Source organism: Echeneis naucrates, chromosome 17, assembly GCF_900963305.1.
Source record: "Echeneis naucrates chromosome 17, fEcheNa1.1, whole genome shotgun sequence".
In the NCBI taxonomy this organism is placed as follows: domain Eukaryota; kingdom Metazoa; phylum Chordata; class Actinopteri; order Carangiformes; family Echeneidae; genus Echeneis; species Echeneis naucrates.
The window spans coordinates 13,049,051-13,072,613 of record NC_042527.1 but is presented as its reverse complement, the minus strand read 5'-3'; the positions used below and the strand labels follow the sequence as shown (position 1 = coordinate 13,072,613).

The following is a 23,563-nucleotide window of genomic DNA, read 5'->3' as shown; positions in this document are numbered from 1 at the left end:
TACAACTCCATAAGGACAAGCTCAACGTTAGTGGTGCTTCTATGTTGGCTACATTACAAGATGTTAATGGCTTAAATGAAGCCTGTTTGGTTAAATAGTAGAAAAAAAATAACATGAATAACATGCAAACATAAGTTGTGAGTTTGTTCTTTTTTAAATTGCCCATAAAACTTGTACGTATGAATAAAAAAAGCAGCATTTGTGTTATGTTCTTAAAATATGATGTGAAAGAATATAACTGTATAAGATACTTCAGTTAAAAAAATACAGTTACTTTTTTACTTTTTGTTATTTATTTTTTGTTATTGGCTAATTTACATTTACCTTTACAGGAAAGGAAAACCAAAAGAAACAAGGGGGGTTGTACTACAAGTTACAACTAAATGTCCTGATGCAGTATAGTGTAAATAATATCCAGTTAATATCCAGGGTTAATAATCAGGTCATCACCATCTTCAGTCTATATTTTGTCCAAATGTACAGACGTTCAGTCTTTATTTGCCGTCTGTCCAGGCTCCATCCTACTTACTCTTATGTGAGCCGATCATCACCTTTGAGACAAAGTTGACAATGGCACTTGCTGGCTGCTCAGGATCATGCTCTGCAAACAGGTGACATATATTGTCCATGGAAGTGCCAGTTTTCCTCGCCACAAAGCCGAAAATCCTGCAAAAGGTAGAGCACGTTTAAACAGCTTCACAGTCATCTGCCTCAAACCGACCAAGCCCCCTTAGAAATAACTGATGATCTGAGTTTATCTAAAGTGGTTCATTCAAATTTTCACTTTGCTCTGATGTGAGTCTGGTTTTAAAAAGTTGCCCATCTGTATTCACAATCCAATGTAAAGTTTTCAGAAAGTGATATCTCATTTTACACAAAGTATTTGGAAGAAGAAAAAAATTTAGAAAAACAAGTGTATTTATATACAAGTACAATCAGACTGCAAACCCAGGGTAAAAATAAAAGTGTGAAAAAAGGAAAGGAACACCACGATATATAAAAATAATTACAATAATTATAATATTTCACTTACTTCGCTGAAGGACAGCCATCTTTTTTCCACCTATGTATCAAGAAAAGAGGATAATGGCTAGTTAGAGCGTCAGTTAGTCATTGTCTTATTTGACATTTCACGGACTGATTTGCTGGTATTCCTTTGCTCATGTAATGTCTGGCTCAAGCTGTAATTATCTAGGAAACATTTTGTCATGCCACTCCTTCTCAGAGTATGACAGGTATTTTCTTCCAATAGCGCTGACTAACACTCTTGAAACCCTGTGGTCACATGTGTACAGACTATAAATTAGCAACACTCACTTTCTGTCTTGAGGGTCCAAAGCGCAAAATATGACCGTATTGACATTATAATGTCTCCTGAAGAAAAGCCTTAAAAAAAAAAAAAAAGAAGAAGAAGTTAACATGAGAACTGGTTTCATGTTATCTGTATGGTGTTAAAGTATTTTTTATATTTCTCACTTCCTCTGGTTGTCAGTCAGGGTGATTCCTTGGGAAGAAACCTTGAAGTGGACCACAGTAGAGGTTGGTGGAGGACTGAAGCTCAGTGTCATGCTGGTGGCTTTCTGTACTGCCTGCACACCTGTCAGGGACTCCATCTCCACTGAGCCCAGGTACCACACATTACATGCTGCATGAAGCACAAAGAGTCACATTACACTCAGATCACAACAGCAGAGCAAATAACTGGATAAGTGATAAGGTCCAACAATCCCTAATGACAGGACAGGATAAATGGTTATGTGTGGGTGCACTCATTTCCAAAAGAGTCACAACATTACACACAAGGACTTTGTAAGTGTTTATGCCTAGTGCCGTGTGTCTATTCATAGCAAGTCCCATTTGGACAATTACCTGCACCCTGTTTTAGCAGCTCAGCAGCAGAGTTGGTGACCGATTGTGAGGTATTCTCCACAACATCTTCAAGAGGATCTATGGGAGGAAAAAAAAACAAAACAACCAAAAACACCATAGTTAGATTATTTTGTGAAAACCAAAATATAAACAAATAAAATTACAATATGGCAGGAGCTAAATAGACAGCTTTTAGGTTTTATAGTTAACCACAAAACCAAAATAGTGTTTATCTTCTATTCTAACTACAATCTTCCTCAAGAAAATAAAACTGTGTGAATATTTACCTCTGTCAGGTATAATAAGTTTACAGGGTAGTGCCAAGGGGGTGATTGAATGCTGACAGACCAATGCGGTTAGGCTGCCTGTAAAAGAACGGCACATGAAATCAACATTACAGTGAGATTTGATAATTAAATGATCACATTAATTATTTATTTATTAACTACTCTTACTTAAAAGATCACAGAAAAACTCACTATAGCATTAATAATTACAGTAAAATAGCAACGGCAGGTAATGAGACAACAACATGGTGGATTAACTTTCTAATCACTTAGATGCATCCACTGGACTGCATGTTGAAGATGCTGCAGTTTTACAATACCAGCCAGCGGCACAGTGCACCACACACCAGTAGAGGGCAGTGCTGTGTCTGAATGATACTCTTTGTTGTTGGGTGGCCAATCTACCAGGAGCTGTCACTGTTGTCATGAAACTGTGCAGAGTGATGTCTCTCCAAAGCAGGCGCTCACCAAAATAAGGCTCATTGGGGCAACCCTTCAACCGGACTCCCTTCTGTGTACACTCAATCAGGAAGTGGCGTACTAATTCATTGGATATATCGCCTCCTGTGAGGGGAAAAAAAAAGAGCCGAAAGAGGATACAGAAAGAGATATGAGAGAGAATTATTTCCTCACAATTGTGTGTGGTCTGTTTTGTCTAAACTATTCTCTATCTGACACCCTAGATTTACTCTGACCTAAAAAAAAACTGCTCCAAGTATTTATCTCGGTACTACGTTTTTCGGTACTACGTTTTTCGGTACTACGTAATTTCTCAGCCTAAAAGAGTTACATAAAAGATATTAAATCACTCCATTCTCCTCAGAGATTAATGGGATTAAGATTCAACAGGAGCGCCTCTGAGGGGGCAGGAGGAGTCTATGCGAGGAATGCCTTTGACACAAAGGCTTCGAGAAAGGCCCGCTCCTTCAGGTGGGTTCGGTTTCACACTTGTAAGAACCCACAATGCTCTAAGCTGAGAGTGCGGAGAAGGGCCGTGTCATGATGTCACCACAGGTGCCATTGGACTGCAGAGGGGTGAGAGCAAACAAAAGGACAGGTGTGAGTGGGAGATAAAATGAAAGGGTTGAGTGCGGTGGTGGGCTGGCAGAAGAAGGGCATAAGGGCACCCATTGTACCCTTGTGTGCCTTGTGTGTTGTTTTCTGATGGATAGATAAAGTAATGTGTGAATTTTGTATCACTGATCAATCAGCTTTTTTTTATTTATTTATTATTTTGCATGTTGAAACATGGCAATGTTTGGACAGACTCCCTCAGAGAATTTGCTTTTTTTTTTTTTTTAAGAAAACAAAATCCCTTCCTGTATTTCCTGAAACAAACACACAAGGAAAGTAAATATTCAAGCAACCTGTTTTGAGCACAGTCCCCGGATATAACCCCGGATATAACCCCAGATATATCTGGTTATGTGGGGCAGGGTGCTTCCCAGGAGAAGGCCATGGGATCAGAGCAGGCTTATGGACTTGCCGAATCCTTTGTGAATGGGTGAAACATTAGCTGTACATCTAAGACTATCAGGCAATAGGGGTCTGTTTGGCTTCATTGCGATGATGCCCAGGAGAGAAAGAGAGTGAGGAACTCTTACACACACCACCAGAGGAGGGGACTCTCATGTTCCACTATGAAGTCGAGCACAGTGGGCTGTAACTGTAGATGGCTTTGTGTGGGATTGTGTGATTCCCATGACTACCAGAGATATCTTTACTATGATAATTGAAAGAATGCATTTCAACTTTTTGGTTAACATGTTTAATCCATATTTCCTACTTTTCTAAATGAGTTGATATTTTATACTCTTTATACTAATATGTGAGTCGATCAGGCATGTTGTACCTTTCTTGGTCTGTTGGAGAACAGAGGGTGGAGGCGTAGCCACCTTCATTGCCAGTCCATAAGCCCCTCTGAAGGAGTGGCTGTCCCTCACAATGAAGCAGCCAGGCTCCTTGTCTTTCAAGACTGAAATGGCTGAAGGAAGGGGAAAAAAATCATGATGCTGTTCTATGGTTCTCATATTCGCCTGGACACGATGTGGACACCAGAAGCCTACCTTGATCCCTCGAGATATCTGGTTTATACCAGAATTTTGATGTGTCCTGGACAAATTTTACAGTAACTTGCTTGCTGGCCAGTACATCTGGAAAAAAGTAAAAAAAAGTAAATAAATAAACAACAACAAACTAAAACTAAGTATTCCAGTGTGTTATTCATTCATCAGTACTAATCCAATGGAGCCAGACCTCCGCTTACCTGGCAGAGGTGAGGCTGTGCCCATTGTCTGAGCTGACAAGTCAGGCAACACGTTGGGGAAGGGGATACTAACAGAGCTCCCACTGTGGGGACTTGAGAAGCCGCTGAGGGCTGGAGAGGTCGTTCCCAGTGAATGCTCCCCATCCGACGCCCTCTTCTTCTCAGGAAGAAGAGGGGGCTGTACCTGGGGATGGCTCTGTGACTGGTTCTGTCCATCCATGGCGGTCAAAAGATCTTTGTCCATGCCTCCATTTCCCAGCAGAGCAGAGCTGGAACTGGGGCAGTCTGAGCCATAGCCACTGCCAAAGTCATCCTGCTCATCAAAGCTTTGAGCAGGATTGTGGCTCAGAGCGTAGTGAGGCAAATGTCTTCGCTGGCTGCTTCGAGGTGAGCTGTGGGCGTTGGGAGCCGGGTGGATATGGGGATGGTGCAGTGGGGGAGAGTGGTGGCAATAGTCCTGTGACATGGAGTGCTGTGGTGCTTGTCTGGCAGAGCTGTAGCTGCTCAGAGAGGAGTGGCGGCTCAGGACGGGATGCTCTGGCCAGGACTGGTTCGTGGACGAGCTTGAATTCAGAAAAAAATTGCGTCAAACCTTAATGATGTTAAAACTTTAGTAACAACACAAAGACCCATCAATTCTAACACTAATCAGCATCCTTGCAAAATGGTTGACGTTTGTTTCAGATTTCTACCTGTCTGTTCGCTTCAGGGTTCCAACAGCGGCGGCAGAGTGAGTAGCACTTAGTGTCCTGTGGCAGTTGACAGAGGAGTTTGGCAAACCCTCACCACCTACGTGTCCAATTGTCTCTGAATATTCCCGCGGTTCTGTGAGACGCCAACAAAGACAAAAAAAAAACAAAAAACAAATTGCATTAAGCGTACACATATTGAGTTCTTCAAGACACAATTACAAAACACGAAACACAATTACAGTCTGATGGTAGCTGTTTGTGTATCTAACATTCTATAAATACACAAAAATACACAAAGCTGCAGAAAACAAACTTAGAAACGTAAAATAAGCAGAGACAAACTGACTGTAAATAAATATGATTGTATGATATGGGGGGAAAAAAAATCCCAAGAAAAGAGCTCTGGGTTCGTCCCTGCATCAAACAATCAATGTTGGAGTTGAAATAAAAAGAAAACTGTCCACATGGCCCTGAACCCAGCCATCAATCTATATAAAAACCAATTACCAATTACTGCTGCCACAACCCACAGAGTCAACAAATCAAACTCAGCAGCCAGAAATTAAAAGCCCCCTGACATAATTATCTGAAAGCTTATTTTTAATCGTGCATAGTCTGCAGCATCCAACCCTAAAAGCTCATATTGCAACTCATGTTTTACAGGCTGAGCTTTCTATGGGTATCGTTCACGGGGGCAAGAAGTGCAAAGCCAGGGAAAGAATTTTTTTTTTCTCTTGCCTGTTTCCCGTCTGTGCACACAGAGACAAATGTTTTTTTGTGTAATGGTGACCCACAGTAACCATGGAGATGTGGCAGAGCTGAATGCAGGGATTCTTGCCTGGGTGTCTGAGGTAGGAAGAGGCACAGCGGGGGAACAGATCTGCTCCCAGGCCCTACAGCCTTCAGACATACTGTTCTGATGTCTATGGGAACAAGTCAATAAGGGGTCACTGAAGAGTCAAAATGAAACTACGGGTTTGGATCATTTACATGCAGATAGGTCAAGGCTTTTCTAATCGTGTGCTTCTGTGACCACACTGGCCCAAAAACATGCCTCAGTCAACTTAATTTAAAACAACATAACATTGTCATTGATTAAGATTTCTATTATTAAGATTGATTAAATAGAAAAAAAACATAGGGGCATTATTATGGATAATTTAAATTGAAGTCCAAAAATGCTTCTGCTATAAAAAAAAAAGGTGCTCTAAATACACAACTTTTCTCATTTCTGAAAATTACAGCCATATTTCTTTGTCCACACGCAAAGAAACAGAGCGGGATTGGTTCTAATCTAAAGAATCAAACTGTTATGTCTGAAAAAATTTCCCTTCAGGCTGTGACCAAGCATGAAGGGCAGAGAGCGGTTAGGAATCTCCCGGCTTTTTCATTCATGAGAAGTCTTTGTTTTCGGCCTCTGTCTGAAAAACCGCTAAGATTCCCTGAACAACACTCTCACCATTATTAGGTAAGGCAAGACGGCAGCAGCAGGCAGTCATGGGGTGAAACATCAAAGGAAACTACTGCAATGACCTCTCATTCCCTTTGTCTTTTTGTCACTCACTACCTTTGCTCTGTTCAAAGGAAAAAAACAAAAATATGCGGGGACATTTTTGTGGCAGTGCCATTTTGGTCAATTGTTTAAAATCTTATAATAAGGTGCCTCAAAGCCACAGGCTTTTAAAAAGGTGAAATGTTCTATATCTTTAATTTAAAATGCAATGTCATTGCCGGAGAATACCCCCCAAAAATTGTAATTCTTTGGAAATGCTCTTTTCCTTTTCTTAAACAAAACCATTAGGTTCACAAAGTAAGAGCTTCTTTGCGAAAATTTTCAAGTCGTCCCTCAGATTTGACGAATTTTTCGTAACAGCTTCACATGATGATATTTTCTGAAAAGTCTGCCATGTCAAACGTACCATGGTTTGTTCTGTAACCTCCGTATGACTGCATGCTTGGAGATGGTGTTTGCCTTAGCGGATTCAACTCTGATATGTTTTTCACTGAAAACACATAGGATATAAACATGATATCAAAAATCACACATACATGCTAAGTGAATTATGGAACGCCTTCATGAAGACGCAGCAGGTTTATGTACAGTAGCTACTTACCGTACGGCGTCGGTGGAGATATGGGGAAGGCAGGAGTGGGTGGTGTCATGTCACTCCCAGCCTCAACCCCGCTGTCTAACACAGGGCCCTGTGACCTGTAGTCACTGCTGTCATTCCTGTACAACATGGGATGCTGGAACACACACACATGCACAGACAGTAAGCATGCATTCATGGGGAAAGAAAATACAGCTAGAAGCGTTACACACTGTGCGCACATGTGCTGTTTTTACCTGAGACTGTGGCAGACAGGGGGAGTATGTCCTCTGGCCACTGTACTCCTCGGCCCCACCCCATCCTGAATTACAGAAGCCTGGGTGATCTGTCACATCACTTCCTTGACAACTCAAACTCAGCGGGACACTCACCCGTCCCTCACCAGACTGCACAGCTGGAAACACACAGGTAAACAGCAGCAACTGGGTCGTTAAATGTTCACCGATTTACAGGCACCATTGTCCTCAAGAACGTAACATATATCAAAAAACTGAGAGGAAGTAACAGTGCTTCTAGATCACTATTCAACTGGAAAACACTCGTTTGAGAAACAATGGCAAGAAATTATCATATCATTAATACAATTCCGCCAAACCTTTAAATCAACAATTTTAAGACTGGATTATTGCGCACTACTAAAATTTGCCGCTGTTTTGACAATCAGAGTAGTTTTAGTTCACATTCTAACATAGACAGCTTTGTTGCTGGAGTTAGCCATTAAAATGAGCTCTCTCTGGAACAAAGTTGGGAACTGACTACATTTTTATTCTTTCAGTTCATAAACTGTAATGGCCACACCGCTACTCCCATAAGGTGTTTTCAGAGGACCGGACAGCTGAGGAATTCCAAGGTCTTGGCCGGTGGTGTGGAGCATGTGTGTGTATGTGTGTCGAGGAGGTGCTGGTAGTGGTGGTGGTGGGGGTGATGGGGGGCGGGGGGGTTCAGTGTTGTGACAACTCTGATGAGTGCTGCCATTCAGCACCGAGGTGTTAATTTGAGCCCTCCCAGTGAGCTTGGCCTCTCATCCCTGAAGAATGCTAATGGTGCAAAAGTGCTACTGCCGGGGGTCATTACTCACTTGGTCTGGGGAGAATATGGATGACACAGACAGCGTCATGCATGCTTGGCGATGATTCTCTCTGCTCACTGCTTTTCATGTTCTTACAGATTGCACATCTGTCTACAGGAGAGTACGTTAATGTGTATCACTGATCCCCGATAATGTGTGAAAGTTTGTCAGTATGTTGGTTAAGACGTGTGTGAAACAGTCATGGGTGCCGGCAAGCATGGATCTGAATGGTTAAGATACTTTGATGAACACATGATTTCTCTCCAATGACTCACTTTCAGTGCTATAATTTCTGCGTAAATGACCTCAGGAGAAGGGAGGCAGTAGAAATCTGGCTGACATCATTTCTGCCAAGGTAGTTGTTAGGTAGTTGGCTTGTGTTGCTGGTCATCCTCCAACTTACTGAGCTTTTCTCACCTCTCATCAGTTGCTGTACATGAGCAGCAGCTAGACAAAAATACTGTAACCTCGATCCACCATTTCCCATCATCTCCCTCGCCCACTTAATGTAGTCATAAGTTTTGCTTTACCGACAGTGATAAATTATCCATGAAATCAAAACATTCATCAGCTTTGCTTTCCCATAAACAACTATCAGTGCCAATTTCATGTAACAACACAGCTCTGCAGACTGAATTTGAGCCAACATTAAATCCAAACGATCCATAGCGTAATAAGTTATTTGCAAATAAGAGAGCTATAGCTTTCCAAGTTTGTTTTCCTGGAAGGGTTCTTCAGCGTAGGTGATATGCACAGACAGGTATGCCTTTGGAATCAAACAGAAAAAAACGTTGCCTCCGGGCTCACTTGTTCTTCTTCTGGAAATTCCTCAGGCCTCTCTATCCTGTGCCCCTTGCCACCACATGTACGCTTACTGGAGTGTGATTTACACACTGCTAACATTCAGACAGCTTTCTGTATTTTCTCTGCCTCACTGGCTTTCAGCTAAAACCACGTAACACATCACTTTCACACACATGATTATTGGAGCCAAAAATACTGAACCTCCAAACCTCTAATGCTGAGCCAGAGCTGACATAAAACCAAGATAGTCGTCAGCAAATATGACCAAAAAAAAAAAAAAAAAAACTCAGGGTGAAGCAAACCTTTACACAGTGGAGCTTTGTAGTCAAGCGATTTCTATGCAGTGTGTACAGCATGGTGATAGAAGTGGACACATTTATTGACAGAATCACTTTTGCAATGTTTCAAGAGCACAGATGGCATCCAAGAAAATGGTTCTGAGATCATTTTCATCAGGGATGAAGTGGAAACTAAGTGCTGGATACTATAGCTACAAAAATCATGGCAATGCATAACTTATTGACGCACAACGAACCTGAGAACAACAATAAAAAGGGGACATTTCAGTACCATAGCAACATACAAGTGATATCAAAGAACTTGGATATTTCAAAGTGCAATGCTGTACAACAACAACAACAGGACACCGTAATGAGGAAAGATCTACTAGAGATGAAAGATTGAATGAAACAAAAGCATTGTAGTGTGCAGGGAAGTCTGAGAGAAACAATTGTTTGTAGGACTGATTTTGTAAGTGCCTCTACTCCCCTGTACGCAGTCGCTAAAATCAAACACTGAAAGACAGCAATGCTCAGAAAGTTTGATGACAGCTGCTCTTCTTCTTTTCATGTACGATACTGATCCTGTAGTAAGATAGCTCTACAGACAAGTCTGGGCGGTGCTCCTTCTTCAGAAACATACTGAAAACATCTGAAAACCTGGCAACAACCCTGCTATTTCTGCCATTAAAGCACGCCAGGTGGGGGAAGGAGAGGTGTGCTTTGTTGAGTGAACTTTGGGGAAGGAAAGCTGACTCTCAAAGGCGCGACTGTTTTAAAATAGTCTCGGCAGGTTTAGTGAAGCTGTTTCACAGCTTTTATCCTTCCCAAACATGTTGGACATTTCTAGTAAAGCAGCTGTTGTGGTTTCATGATAATCTGTCACACATTTCATTTTATGACCACACTTCCAGATCACACCACATCATCACCACCACAACCAGACTGTCTGACTCTCTTACCTGTCTGCTGCGTGTTTTTCGGGGCCGCTGCTTTATTTTCGTTGAATCTGAGATTGATGTCGTTTGAGCATTTGTCGGACGAGCTGTTTCTGTGCATGCTGCCATTCCTCTTGACGGAGCTCGATACGGGCACAAACGTGGGATCCAGGTCCATGATCAGCTGATTGAGCTGGTCAATGGAGTTGTCGATGTCCATCGTTAAGGATTTGAACTCTTCGTCCTGTTTGTTGTTGTTGTTATTGTTTATTGTCTGTTCCTTGTGGGACGCCGTGACTCTCAGAGCGTCCACTGTTGTGTCCCTCATAGGGCCTTGTGGTTCAGCAGGCAGGCCTGCACTGGGTAAGTTGCTCCCCTGCTTGTTCCCTGGGTATCTTTCAGTATCATTTCCTTCTTCTGGCATGTAGATAAACTTCTGTGCGGTGACCATCTGTTGCTGTCGAACCCAGGACTGTGTGGAATAGCTTCCCTGCCTGTAGACATGCTGCTTCGGTATGGGAGCGCTACTGGGATTAGAGGAAGCCACAGAGTTGCTCTGGGAGCTCAGATAGCCCTTTCGAGCCTCCGTATAGGCTCTCTCATATTCCTCCATGGGAGGTTGAGCCGGATGGTGGTGGTGGTGGTGGTGGTGGTTGTGCTGGCTTTGGCTCTGCTGTTCCTCTCCCCCAGGACTCCCAAAGCCGTCCGACAGCAGGGAGTTCTGACTGCTCTTGTGGCAGGAGGATGACAAGGTCCCCAAGCTATCTACACTGTGCAGATCATGACTTGTAATGACCTCATCATCCAGAATGTCTGTTTCCCTCTCCCTAGGACGGGGGTTTCCATTGATGTGCACTTGGGCTGGGACAATCTGCTGGATGCCCACCCTAGGGCTTTGATCGTCCATCTCCTCCAGCGAGGGCTCCTCAAGACCAAAGCCACTTAGGAGGCGCTTCAGCTGGACCTTTTCCTGCTGGCTAGGGCCCTGGTTGGCCCTGATGGTGGCAGTGGAAGCAGCAGTGGTGATGGGTGTGGGTCTGTCAGCCCACAGGGAAGTGCTTGATAGGCCCGAGTCACTGCTGACAGAGAGGGCGTGGTCGCTGTGGTCAGGGCTGGAGGTGGCAGAGGTTGTGCGGGCCCCTTGGCTCAGCGTTGCCTCTCCTCCACTGGGGCTCCTCTTACTAGTTGCTTTGTCTCGGGTTAGGCCTTGAGAGCGTGGCGCTGCAAAATAGAAAAGATGCAGCGCTTCATACAGTCAGCTGGTATGGGCACACGAACACACAGAGACACACAAACAGCAGACGCACACACAGACAAACACAAAACCACACGTAATGCAGGACTCCAAGAACAAGCACAGTCATGCCATTCCACAAACTCCATCATCCACAATCTGTTATTGACAAAGCTCAACACTTACAATCACACCTCAGCTAAAAAAGACAACATTCCAGAGAGAAACATGAATTATGTAACTGAATAGAGACAAATCACCTGATTTCACCCTCTAAACCAACCTTATTCCAACCAAAGATATTCTGATAACAACTTCCCTCTCTCCCACCAGGTCACAAGGTCAATTGCTAAGGTACTAATGTATGCTGCACACACTCTGGTTACATAATTGATGTCAGGTTATTTAGTATGCCGCTACAAGAGTCAGATGGCCGTGCATCTTCAGAGTCTGACCCCTGCATTCCTCACCCTGCTGTGATTAAGCCTGCCTACTCCCTCTAAGCTGCCCCTTGACTCCCAACATATGTCCAAACAACTTCCTTAATCCTCAGAAGTAACATAGAAATCACAAAGGTCACTCATGACAAAGAGAAATAAAAAAAAAAGAAAAAAAAGAAATTCTAATCAAGCCTTTCTGGTCTCACACAAAATGAATACTGGAGCAGAATTTCTAGTCCACGTACATTGGAAGTGTGGTCAAGTAAGTAAAACTGCTGTTACACTGTCACTCCTCAACAAAAGAACTGGAACATGACTCCTATGCTTCTCCCTAAATCTGCCGCCTTAAGTACTTGCCTTTCAGTCAAACTATGACTGGAGGATCTGAATACCAGACATGCATGATAAAAGGTCCCCCTCCTCTTTTTTTCCTCAAGAAAGCTCCTGGATGAATGCTCCCCTCCCCTTTCCTCACCCCCGCATACGGCCTTGAGCAGCCTTGGCTCGGGGCTCCATGCAGGTCAGTTCTGCCGGGAGTTTTCCAACAAATCCCTCTCGTAACGTCCCCCGGAGGAAGATGTGAACAGGCTTTAAGACGGATGTTTTCCCCTTTTCCGTCAACACTGGTCATCTTGCCTCTTCTCTGTTACCCCTGTCATCCTACCTAACATTTCCTTTCTCTCCCCCCACTCACGGCTGCCCATCTGTCTTCAGAAAAAAGAAAGAAAAGAAGAAACAGCCTTACCTTTGTGGCCACTGCCAGGTAAGAGCACAAGACAATTCCCATCTCCCGTGAAGTAAAACTTGAAGGGGAGAAAAGGCCACGCAGGCACATGAGAGCTGACATGGCTTTTAGCCAGGAAATAATGGTTCAGGTCAGATCAAGAGAGGTCGAATAAGTTGGCCCTGCTTTCTTTCTCTACTGAGAAGGTGAGAGTGTTTGCACTCTACACAAGGGGGACCTTGAGATCTCCAAATAAGGACAGAGGAATGTAAACAAGTGGGGTGGAGTTTAATGTTGGGGGCGGGCCAGAGGAAAGCAGTAACTGGACCTCTTGCCCCGCGTTAGGGGACTACCCCATCGGGGGGGGCAAAGAAAGAAAAGGGAGAGGGCGGCACAGAGAGGATCAGAGAATGAAAACAACATTCCTGCAGCTCCAGACTTTTTCACACTGTAAAAAGACACTTTTTAATTAAAGCAATCCTCGTCTTTTACTTGGAGCTCTGGGCAATTCTCATGAAAAGCAGCGGCGGCAGGGTTGTTTTCCTCCCACTTTTGCATGTCTTGAAATTACACGCCTGTTCTCCTGATGTACAATATCACCATGAAACAGATGGGCTTTAAACTCAATTATGGGGTTCAACAATTGTTATAAAAACTTTTTTTTTTTTTAAACCAGTATTATTGGTATAACACTGACATAAACAATCCCATAAACGGTTAACCAAATATGTCCTTAGCTAGCGAGCTTGAGAAAAGCAGTCCAACCATTTATATCTAGCGTTCACAATGTTGGTTGGTGTGGTACAGCAAGGCCCTGAATAATCCACCAATTACAGTGCAGAGAGCGGCGAGACCGTAGCTCTTCCACTAACATCACAGAAGGAGGTCTGGTCACGTATGGCTAGGCAATTACCCAACCCTTTCCATTCCTTCTCAGTTATTCAAACCATCTCAATGCCAGACTGTGAGCGAAACGCATACTGACAATCATCATCATCGCTTTCTTCCGCCCAAGCTCTGACTTGTTCCTCCGATGTGCAGACGACAGCTCTCTGGTATGTGTTGAAATCCTGCGTACTATCTGGACACACTGTACATACAGCAAGTGGACTACACAGCCATAGTGGTATCAGCCCCTGAAAATTCATTAATGAATTATATCTTGACAGTTAATGCTCCAGTAGAAGAGATCCAGTCAATCCAGTTGTGTTGGTGGTGCACAAAATATGGAAAAACAACATTACAAAATGAAATCAACACAAACAGTTCTTCCCAAAGGTAGAACCATCCACAGACGTTGCAGTTTTCAGACAAATGAGTTGGTGCATTAGACAACAACTTGTCCACGCAGGAACTCTGAATGACGTGATCTGTGACATGTTTCAAATTGTTTGCAGCATACTTTGTGTCAAAATTATGTTCAGTTTCTCAAAACATTTTATTTATTTAACAACTTCACCAAAGACATCCCATTTGCATGCAGCCAAAATTATACTAATCTCGTGGTTTATCTTTAATTTCATCGCAGTTTATAATGTGATGAGTTTATATCTCTTCCGAATGCTGTTATTATCTCTTCAGACATGATTTTTAAGCATTTTAAAAATTATTTTCCTCCCATAACATGGAACTACATTCTACAGACAGAAACAATGACTACAAAGATTAAAGATTGAAAGTAAGGTCTCTGGATTATTCATATTTGGGACACCAACTATGAATTTCTAAATTCTAACTTTTGAATGCTCAAACAATATTAAATTAACCCTCATTGCATTGGAATGGCAAAAAAAAAAAAAATCAGTCAAATCAAATCTCAATCAAAGAAATTCATGCAGACATGACAATCTGCATTTTTACGTGCAACTATTTCTTAAATTGGAATTTGAGTGAACCAGCCCTTTAAAGAGGTATGAGATGTAGAGAGCCTAAACAAATTTCATGTTACTACTTATGCATGATCTTTAAATATAGATGAAAAAAAAAAAACAAAACTACTATTTCCATGAAGAATGAGGAATGCTGAGCATTCAAAGCCAAAAGACCAATTTTGAAAATAAACTCAAGCAAACAACTTCCCCGGAAAAAACAATCTTTTAAAATTCAGCTCTAAATTCACACATTGAGATAAACACACTCACTGGTGATTGAAAAGCCATTGAAGTAAATTAGGTTTTCTTTTCACAACCTTAGCACTACAGTGGCAAAGGTTTTTGGACTTGCTCCTCCTGAGCCGTCTGTGAGTGACAGCCACTCAAAGACAAACTGGGCCTGCTGCAGGACTGCTGGTAAGTACATGTAGAATTCCAACAAAGCTCCCAGTCTTCCATCCCAGATGTAATGTTTACGTGAGAAAACAAGCCTGTAAATATCCCACATGAATGCTTTGCAAAAAGAAAAAAAAAAAAGAAAAGAAAAAGAGAAAGTATCGCTTCTTTGTTCATGTATTTTCTGAGCTTTGATGAATTCTTAAATTTGAGTGCTTGCTCTTTGATTGCATTCCCAGAGGTGCTGCATAAAATACTATATGAACGTGTTGGGGATATTTAAAGTGAAAGCTTAAAGAAAAAAAAAATGGGGGGGGGCAGTTAATTTTCATAAAACTGCTTATAAAAACACTCAGCGAATACTGGGAAAGGGTGGATCTGAGTTTTAATGCCACTACCACGTCGCTCTATTCTGGGAGGTTGTTGTGAATTCTGTGGTTGAGTGGAGAGCAACAACCACAGTGAGGACGGGACGCCCCAGCAGGGTGGCTTTGAGTTCGAGTGTGTGTGTATAAATATATATGTGTGTATATGTATATATATATATATATATATATATATATGTATGTGTGTGTGTGTGTGTGTGGGTGCACAGGCGCTAGCGTGGCTGTGTGTGTGGGATGGTTCAAGCATGCCTATTCATTTGATGAAACAACAAAATAGAAATCTCTTGAGAACTAGCTGCTCTTCCTCTGAAACCACCACTCACTGCATACAACAACACTCCTCCTCCCTGTCCTCCACAAAGAAACAACACCGCGTGCCATACCAATCATTCTGCAATCTTAAGACCTTCTTACACAGAGGTAAGGTTTTGCCATAATAAAAAGGCAGACAGGCACTGTGGAAACAAAACTTTCCTTCCCCCTCGTGAGTAAAAACTCCTGCTACCAGTGACTGCAAACTAAACTAAGCCTGTGTTGACCATGTGTGCATTGTAAAGCAGTCACACTGTCAATATCTTGGGGCACAGGACCTACCATGCTGTTTTAATTGACTGAGAGAACTGAGAGTTGTATATGTAGCATGTATTTGTGTACATAAGAAAGAGGGGGAACATACTGAATAGTGGAAAAGCAACAATAGTAATTAAATCCCATAACAACACCCTCTGTACTCTTTTTCCATTCATAAAACAACCACTGATATTTTTGCTCAGGTAGCGTCTGATTAAGAAGAATTTGTTAGGCACTGTTACAACAAAATACTGTGAGTCATGTGGTGACTAATGCAGCGGAGCAACAGTACCTTCAATATCACAGATGTTCTGGTAGGAGTCCCAGCGGGTGAGAGGATCGGCTGTGTTGTAGTCCACAATTACATCTGCCCCATTCTGCCACCTGTCAGCACCTGGAGCCAAAATAACATCAGTGGATACATCATGTTACAGTTCTTTCCCCTCAATATAGACTTTAACCACTACATTTGACAACAATTTCCAGTTTACAAGCCTCAAGATGAGTTGCTAAAGTTTTAGGAAAATAGGTTTAGTTTCTTGCCAAGAGTTATATGAGAATGAATCCACAGCCAGCAGTTAGCTTAGCTTTACAGAAAGACGAGAAACAGGCGGAAATATCTCAGTGTGCTCTATCCAGAAGTAAAATAACAAAAGATTCCTTCAAACAGTTTATTTGTTTGTTTCTTTATAAGGAATGAATGAATTAACAAACCGCATATAATGTGTTAACTGCTGAGTTTTACAGGGACTGACAGGCAGTTCTTCTGACTCGCCACAATAAAGCAAATAAATTAATTTCCCAAATATTCAACTGTTCATTCCAACAGACTGCTTCAATGTATCATGGGCTACTGACAAATAAAATATCCCATTTTTGAGCAACATTAATTACAAAGGCTGGTAGCATATATCAAACTCACCAGTCTGACTCCAGCAAAGGTCTGCGGCATAACATTTTGAAAACAGTGTTTAATATCAAAAGGTGTGCAAATACACATACGGCCAAAGACCCATACAGCATAGTTTCATTCCTGTGGGGATCTGGGGCAGCACATGCTGTGCTCCTTTACCCCTCTGTCAGCACACACTTCACACTACATTTCCCCTCGGCAGCATTCCACATCCCTTCTCACCAGGGGGCAGAGAGGGAGGAACAGAGCACAGGATGAAACAAATGGAAAAATGGAGAAAGCACAGAGTCTGTTTTTCCCCAACTAGGCAAGTTTTAAAAAAGATTCAACTTCGGTATATACCTGGAATTCTCTCTGGTCCCTCAGAGAACACCAGTTCCACTTTGCCATAATCTGGGAATCTGGGATCTGGAATATAAGGCACACAGGAATGTTATTGTCATGCAGAAATGGAAAGATGAATGGTGTTGTCTGTGAGCAGGATTCTCTCAGTACACGTAACATGTTTAGGAAAACAAGATTATTGGTCTCAAAGTGCCAAGTCTAAATTAAGTCCAGACTCTGCTGTTCAGATGCTGCGTGGAGCAAGGGAGGCGCTGTAAACTGTGGCGGCACGTCGAGACCTGCTCTTAGGGTTTGTTTGTTTTGTTTTTTCCCTCCTTCCTAGGTTTACCTTTGCTTGCAGCCTCCATGTCTTCTTTTTCAAACATTAGGTTGTAGCCCTGCACTGCTCCCGTGTGGAACTGCAGCCGGAAAATAACTTCGCGCTCAGAAGTGAGGTCACTTTTGTGATAGCATTTAATCTACAAAAATGGAAAAAGGAGGATTACTTTAATGAGAACTGCTCTCCAAATTTCTGAAAAGGTTTTTTGTTTAGTCCCCCCCCCATACCATGATGTCCCCTTTTAGAAGCTGGGCAGGCTCCAGGGTGATGCATATCCGGTCTCTGTGGCCTGGACCGATGTGACTGTAACAAAAACATCAAGAGTCAGTCGATATAAGCCAGTGTTTGAAAGCAATCAAAGATATTTACAGAGCAGTAACTGAAAATTAAAATCTCCATTAAACTAACTTAAACAGAAAATTGCTTTAAAGTAGTCGAACAATCTTTGAAGTAAACAGTAATGTTCAAATTACTGTACCACATGTGAAAACTACTTACTAGATTCCAGATGAATACACTGCTTGCATTCCCTGGTAAACCTTAATGTAGGGACAGCAAACTGAAAAAAAAAAAAAAAAAGATTAAAAACATTAGATACATGTTTGTTGCTTTGAGATGGTGACCTCAAGAGTAGCTCCTCAGATTGGTTTGCTCACAGCTAACATGTCATAAGATGTTGTGAGAAAAGGATTTCAGTTCCACAATGTGACAAAAACCTCTGTTGTTGCAGCGAAATGAGCGAAAACAGCTATTTACATGTAAACATGGGTGTGAATCCCCACAGGTTTACTGGGAACCCAGAAAGGCACTCTGTTTATGCAAGTGCTTCAATCTGCCTGAGCGTGTGCATGTGAACGAATTGGAAAAAGACGATATAAAATACAGATAAGTCTCCATCTTGTTTACGGCTCCACCTCTGATGTGGTTGATGTGGGAGCAGCAACTGTACTTTCAATTGGGATCTGCAGTTGTGTGTAGTGGTAAGCAATATACAACAAGAACCTCCAGTGGCGTCGAAGTTTGGCATCCCATGAAGGACAACGCAGTGCAGGAACAAAGCGGAGGCATTGATCTTCATGGAGCCACTGAGAAGACTGTTGAGAATCCAAACATACCTGACAAGCAGAGAAACTGGTCAAAACAGGTCAAGTTATTCTGTCTTTCAGTCTCAAGGGTCAAGCTCCACAAATGCTCGCTCCTACATTTTCCATGATGCGATTTGGTCAACAAACTCACAAAAGCCTGTTTTGAATATGATTTCAATAAAAATGTTCTATTTCCTAGCCGAAGGTGAGAAAACCCTGATCACATTGCGCCGGTTATTTAAGATGAGAATAGGGGTATTATCTTTCTCCGCTTTCTGAATGTGTGACAGTCAGCAGACAGCATTTTGGAAACTGTGGTTCCTTTCATTAAATGATCAAATGGATTTTTGTATTTCGAGATTTGTATTTAAAAAGGAAAAATCTCATCTGTCGCTGTTTACCACAGAGGAAAATTTTGTTCAGATAAACATGACAGCTCAAACTCAAGACACCAGCTCAGTTTAAGAGTCATCAGTGTGAACAATAATAATGAGTCATAGTGATGCGGGTTAGGATTACACCAGGTTTCCATAGGAACCCCTTCTCATTATAACCATCAACAATGGTGAAGCTATTCAATGGCAAACACACAAACAACACTAAGACACCCAAAGATTCCCATTAAATCAGGTGCGTCGGAGGCGTGAGTGTGTTTGAACAGAGACGTGGGCCAACAAAACAGCAGCAACAACACATGGTTAGACGCATGCTCTGTGCAGAAGGGCGTGCTTGTGTTTTGGGTTTTACCGTTTCTGCGAAGGTGTCATCAGAGCTGAGACCTTATCATCGTAGTATTTCCTCATGGCGAAGCGGTCCAACGCCTGATCAGCACTTTGAGGGAGACAGGGAGATGCGTTAAACACTTTAGGCAATTATGACTTGACAGAGATTACACTCTGCTGCTCTATAATTGAATGGTGTTAACCCTGACTTCAATTAGGACAATGCACACCTACCCACACCCACACACACACACATAAACATGCATAATTGACAGGAGTGAAAGTAACCAGAGAGACAGGGGATTCCAGCAGAGAGGAAGAGAATGGCAGCCTTAAGTAAACATGGAGGGGGAGAGGAGGACAGAGAGAGACCATAGTGTGTGCACAGCCCGGCTGTTCAGACAGACCTAAAACCAACAGGCGCTGGAGCCTTTTCACCCCAGCTCTGATGCTCTCTCATCGCCCCTCTCCCTCTGCTCCACCCCGCTGAATCTATTCTATTGTAAATCTGCCTCATTGTTTTCCTATCTCTTCCTCTACTCCTCTTTTTGCCCTCTGTCTTTCACATTCACCTTCACTGACCCGGTCTCCTCTTAGCGGAACACAACCACTAAGGGAAGCGAGGGATTGGCCGAGTCAGAGGCTGATGTGTGCTCATGTTACAATGTCTGCCGTGCGCGGAGAGACTCTGCAGAGCGGCAGAACACCAGGCTGTCTCCACATGTTTGTCGCATGTCTTGACTTTAGGGCTCAGTGAAGCACCAACCTCTGTGAATTTCTTTGACTGACAATGGTTAGAAAATGGGTTAAAAGGGTTTTCTTCACGATGAATAGATTTCATGAAACTGACACTTTGGCCAGAAGCTATTACAGTAACGAACATGTTTCCAAGTTGATTCATGCAATTCAATACGGGGTGATTCATGGCTTAAATTGTGTGGTTTCCCTTTTTACTTTGAAAGAGGGAACTTTTCTCTGACTCACTTTCTGATTCACCTTGACCCCAAATCAAAAGGGGTAAATAAATCAGCTGTGGTTAAGCAATGACATTGCTTGTGGTCTACAAAATGAGTCTTCATGGGTTGTTGCACTGCGCTGTTGTCGTTTGCTGCCAGCTATGAATGTGGCACACAAATTATGGTGACTCCTGCCATTTACGGTCCAATACCATCAAAAATATGAGACATAGTGGTGGTTACCTTGCCGACACATCTGTGAAATGCACAAAAGATGAAATGACAACACCGATCCGACCCTTGCCACCCTGAAGGAACAAGAGAGATGATTCACTACACATTCAGCTTTTGTGGATTTACTCTGCCTCTGACGCCACAAACATACTGTGAATGACGGGATCCTACAAAAGCAAATAATTTTCTGCCCAAGTTAGAACAGTTTCCAGAGAGAATGGCATCCGAACGGTTATTATAAGAAAGAAGACAAGTTTATTTCACCCATAGCTAAAAAAAAAAGAAACAAAAACAGATGTATGTGCTGTTGCTACTGACAACACATGACCTGTAAATGCTTACCCTGCAGTGTATCACCACCACATGTTGAGGGTCAGCATTGAGCCAGCTCTCCATGGCCTTGCAGATGGTACAAATCTTATCCAGAGGTGGAGCATGGAGGTCCGGCCAGCCTGTATCTAGAGTCTGAAAACACACATCATACATTGCGAACAGATATCATATCTTTCCGCACAGCCACACCTTCCGTCCCAATGGATTACCAGTCAATATTCTGATGTTTACGGTTGTCTGGTTGGACACGGCTGAGGATGTGCAGGCTCTACCCTGAAACATTGTGCTCTGTTCTTTTCCCGGACTGATAACGCATTGATACACTCATCCTATCAGTATTTTTTTTTTTTTTTTTTTTTTATACAGATGATAGTAACTTCAACTTACCTTGGGATTCATTTTAGAGAGATCATGTCTTCTCTCTGAGAGGTTGATGATCTAAAGAAAAAAATTAAACAAACCCTATGCTTTAATATGTTGATGTGGCATCATCTTTAACGACTTACTGTGACAGTATCATGTGACGAAAAGATGAACTAAGCGCCAGATCAATACTTTTATGTCAATATTTCAAGCAAACCCATCAGACATCAATATTGTTTGAAGTCTGCTGTTGCCAAGAGTCAAAGTGCAAAGTGAGACACTGAGTAGCACATGGATGAGCACTGACCAGGTAATTATCCGCATGCTTGGATTTGAGCATTCGGGTGACATCCTTCAGGTTATGTGAGTAGATCTCTTCTGAGCATCCCCGAGGGAAGGACACGGCAATGATACGCTCTGTGATATACGTGAGGTCGAGTTCATATCCCTCCTCCATCCCTGAATCTGGGAATTTCCTGTTAAAAAAAAAATTATAGCAGACCTGCAGTTGGATAAGGTTCTTCAAGCACTACACCATAAAGTCACCAACTTTAGGCAGGTGACTTCACTCAAGTCAATATTTGATGGTCAAAGTCCTCAGCTTTAGTCATTGTGCCCATGATTCCTGAAGATATCTTCAGAGAATGACCTCAATTCCAGACTGAGATTGTGACATTAGTTGTCTTGTTTGCACAGCAACAGTCGACAGAGTGTGTCACAAGTACCGTACTGTTTTCCAAAGAAACATATCAGAGGCGTTTAACATGAAAGATGACTGTTTCTTATCTGTACTGCATTAGCAGATAAGGTACAACGGTTTCCGGTGATTGCACACCAGCAGTCTCATTGACCAAACTCAGTCAGTTGGAGTTACAATGAGTTTTGAAACTTTTAAACAAACTTTCAAAGAATTCCAGCTAAAACCAGTTGCCATAAATCCCTGAGAGATGGCGTGTCTCTGTGACTTCATTACCATGAACTTCCTGTGGTGATGGTCTGGACCCACAGTACGCACACACACACACACACAAAGACACCACTGCCATCACACCCATACAGATCCCTTACCCTATTATCTAGTCATCTCTGTATGCTTTGCACTGGTTTTCAGTACTGTTGCTGCAAACACTGGTGCTGACACTGCATAAGTCGATAAATCAATAAGTCAACTGTTTGCAGCATTTATCCAGTCTGTCCAGCTTTGGGGATTTGCTGGTTCTTTATTTCTGCGTGACTATAAAAGTAGCACATTGAAGTTTTTACCCCTTGGTCAGAAAAAATAAGGAAAGTTTAGACATTTAGACAGTTAACTAAAAACATGAAAATAAAAAAGGTGATTTTTGCTGAAAGGCACGATTTACTGTGTTATAGCCCTCTGCGCTTAAACAGAAAAATCTTGGTCTGTTAATTCAATTGATTGCTGCAGAAACTGGGTGCTCTTGTGGTTTCATTGTTTTTTTTTTTTTTTTAAATACATTTTAGGTGACTCTTGGCTTTTCTGACTTGGTGTTTTCAGGTGTTGTTTAGCTAGTTTATAGCATTTGCATTTAACAATAATAAAAAAAAAATTCCAGTTATATAATATGTATAATATGTATCATATTTCTATTTCTCTGATTTACATTGTTTTTCTATCATTTATTGTTACTGTAGACTAGAATGGTCAGGGCATCATACAATAAAATAATAAGAACAAATAAAAAAACTTTTTTCTTCTTCTGAAATGGTTTTCAAAATAGGTGAATATATACATCAAACACTACTTTATTACAGATCAAGATTTTGTGCCAATAACTAGGTCACAAACATCTATCCGTGATTTCACACACTACACATTTTCCAAAACAGAAATACATTCTCACAGTTCGCGAACACATCACCATCCTTTTCGAATTACCCCAGTTGTTTGTTGTGATTATCCGCAGTCGAGAATGCATCCGTCAATTAAATCTGCTATGACTACAGGCTACAACCCAACACTTTGAAGGGGGCCGGGGAGGTAGCTATAAAGCAGGGACAGTGTAGCCACAGTTTAAAGCAACCCTCAGAGCGGAATGAAAGAGGCCATGTCAAAGAGGAGGTCATCACTCGGGGAAACAGGGCTGGGCGTATTGTGAGTGTGTGTGTGTTGGTGGAGGTGGTGGGAGGAGAGATAGGTCCTCAGGGATTGTTGGAACTAATAGCAGGGTTAGTCTATTTCCCCTTAGACTCCAAGGAGAAACTGTTGACTAATGAGAAATTAATGAACAGGTTGGCCGGTACTTAGGCTATGTGCGTCTCCAGGGCAGGGATACAGAAAGAAGCTTCGGCAATGTTTTGGAAGTGTCAAAGTACTTGTGCCAACTAGAGACAGGAAGG

The 23,563-nt window shown here is 42.2% G+C and overlaps 1 protein-coding gene across 1 annotated transcript; it reads right to left on the bottom strand.

Moving 5' to 3' along the window:
* Positions 1 to 521: 521 nt before the first annotated feature.
* On the bottom strand, positions 522 to 21,662 carry tns3 (tensin 3). Its single transcript, XM_029524247.1, has 26 exons — positions 21,513 to 21,662; positions 21,230 to 21,280; positions 20,852 to 20,974; positions 20,519 to 20,583; positions 19,345 to 19,428; positions 18,515 to 18,627; positions 18,011 to 18,071; positions 17,740 to 17,815; positions 17,522 to 17,651; positions 17,191 to 17,256; positions 16,228 to 16,329; positions 10,339 to 11,535; positions 7,462 to 7,619; positions 7,229 to 7,361; positions 7,034 to 7,117; positions 5,115 to 5,247; positions 4,423 to 4,985; positions 4,223 to 4,309; positions 4,009 to 4,140; positions 2,625 to 2,720; positions 2,157 to 2,234; positions 1,870 to 1,947; positions 1,477 to 1,645; positions 1,318 to 1,386; positions 1,034 to 1,063; positions 522 to 666 (listed from the first exon to the last, which is right to left on the bottom strand). The coding sequence occupies exons 1-26, from the start codon at positions 21,660 to 21,662 to the stop codon at positions 522 to 524; spliced, it is 4,173 nt and encodes a 1,390-aa protein (XP_029380107.1).
* Between the last annotated feature and the right edge of the window lie 1,901 nt (positions 21,663 to 23,563).

Coding starts and splice junctions, on each gene's coding strand:
- tns3 (XM_029524247.1), bottom strand. CDS start 21,662: ATGGAGGAGGGATATGAACTCGACCTCACGTATATCACAGAGCGTATC. Junction 7,362..7,461: donor CCTGTCTGCCACAGTCTCAG/GTAAAAACAGCA, acceptor TGTGTGTTCCAG/CATCCCATGTTGTACAGGAA. Junction 4,141..4,222: donor AGATATCTCGAGGGATCAAG/GTAGGCTTCTGG, acceptor CCCTTCCTTCAG/CCATTTCAGTCTTGAAAGAC.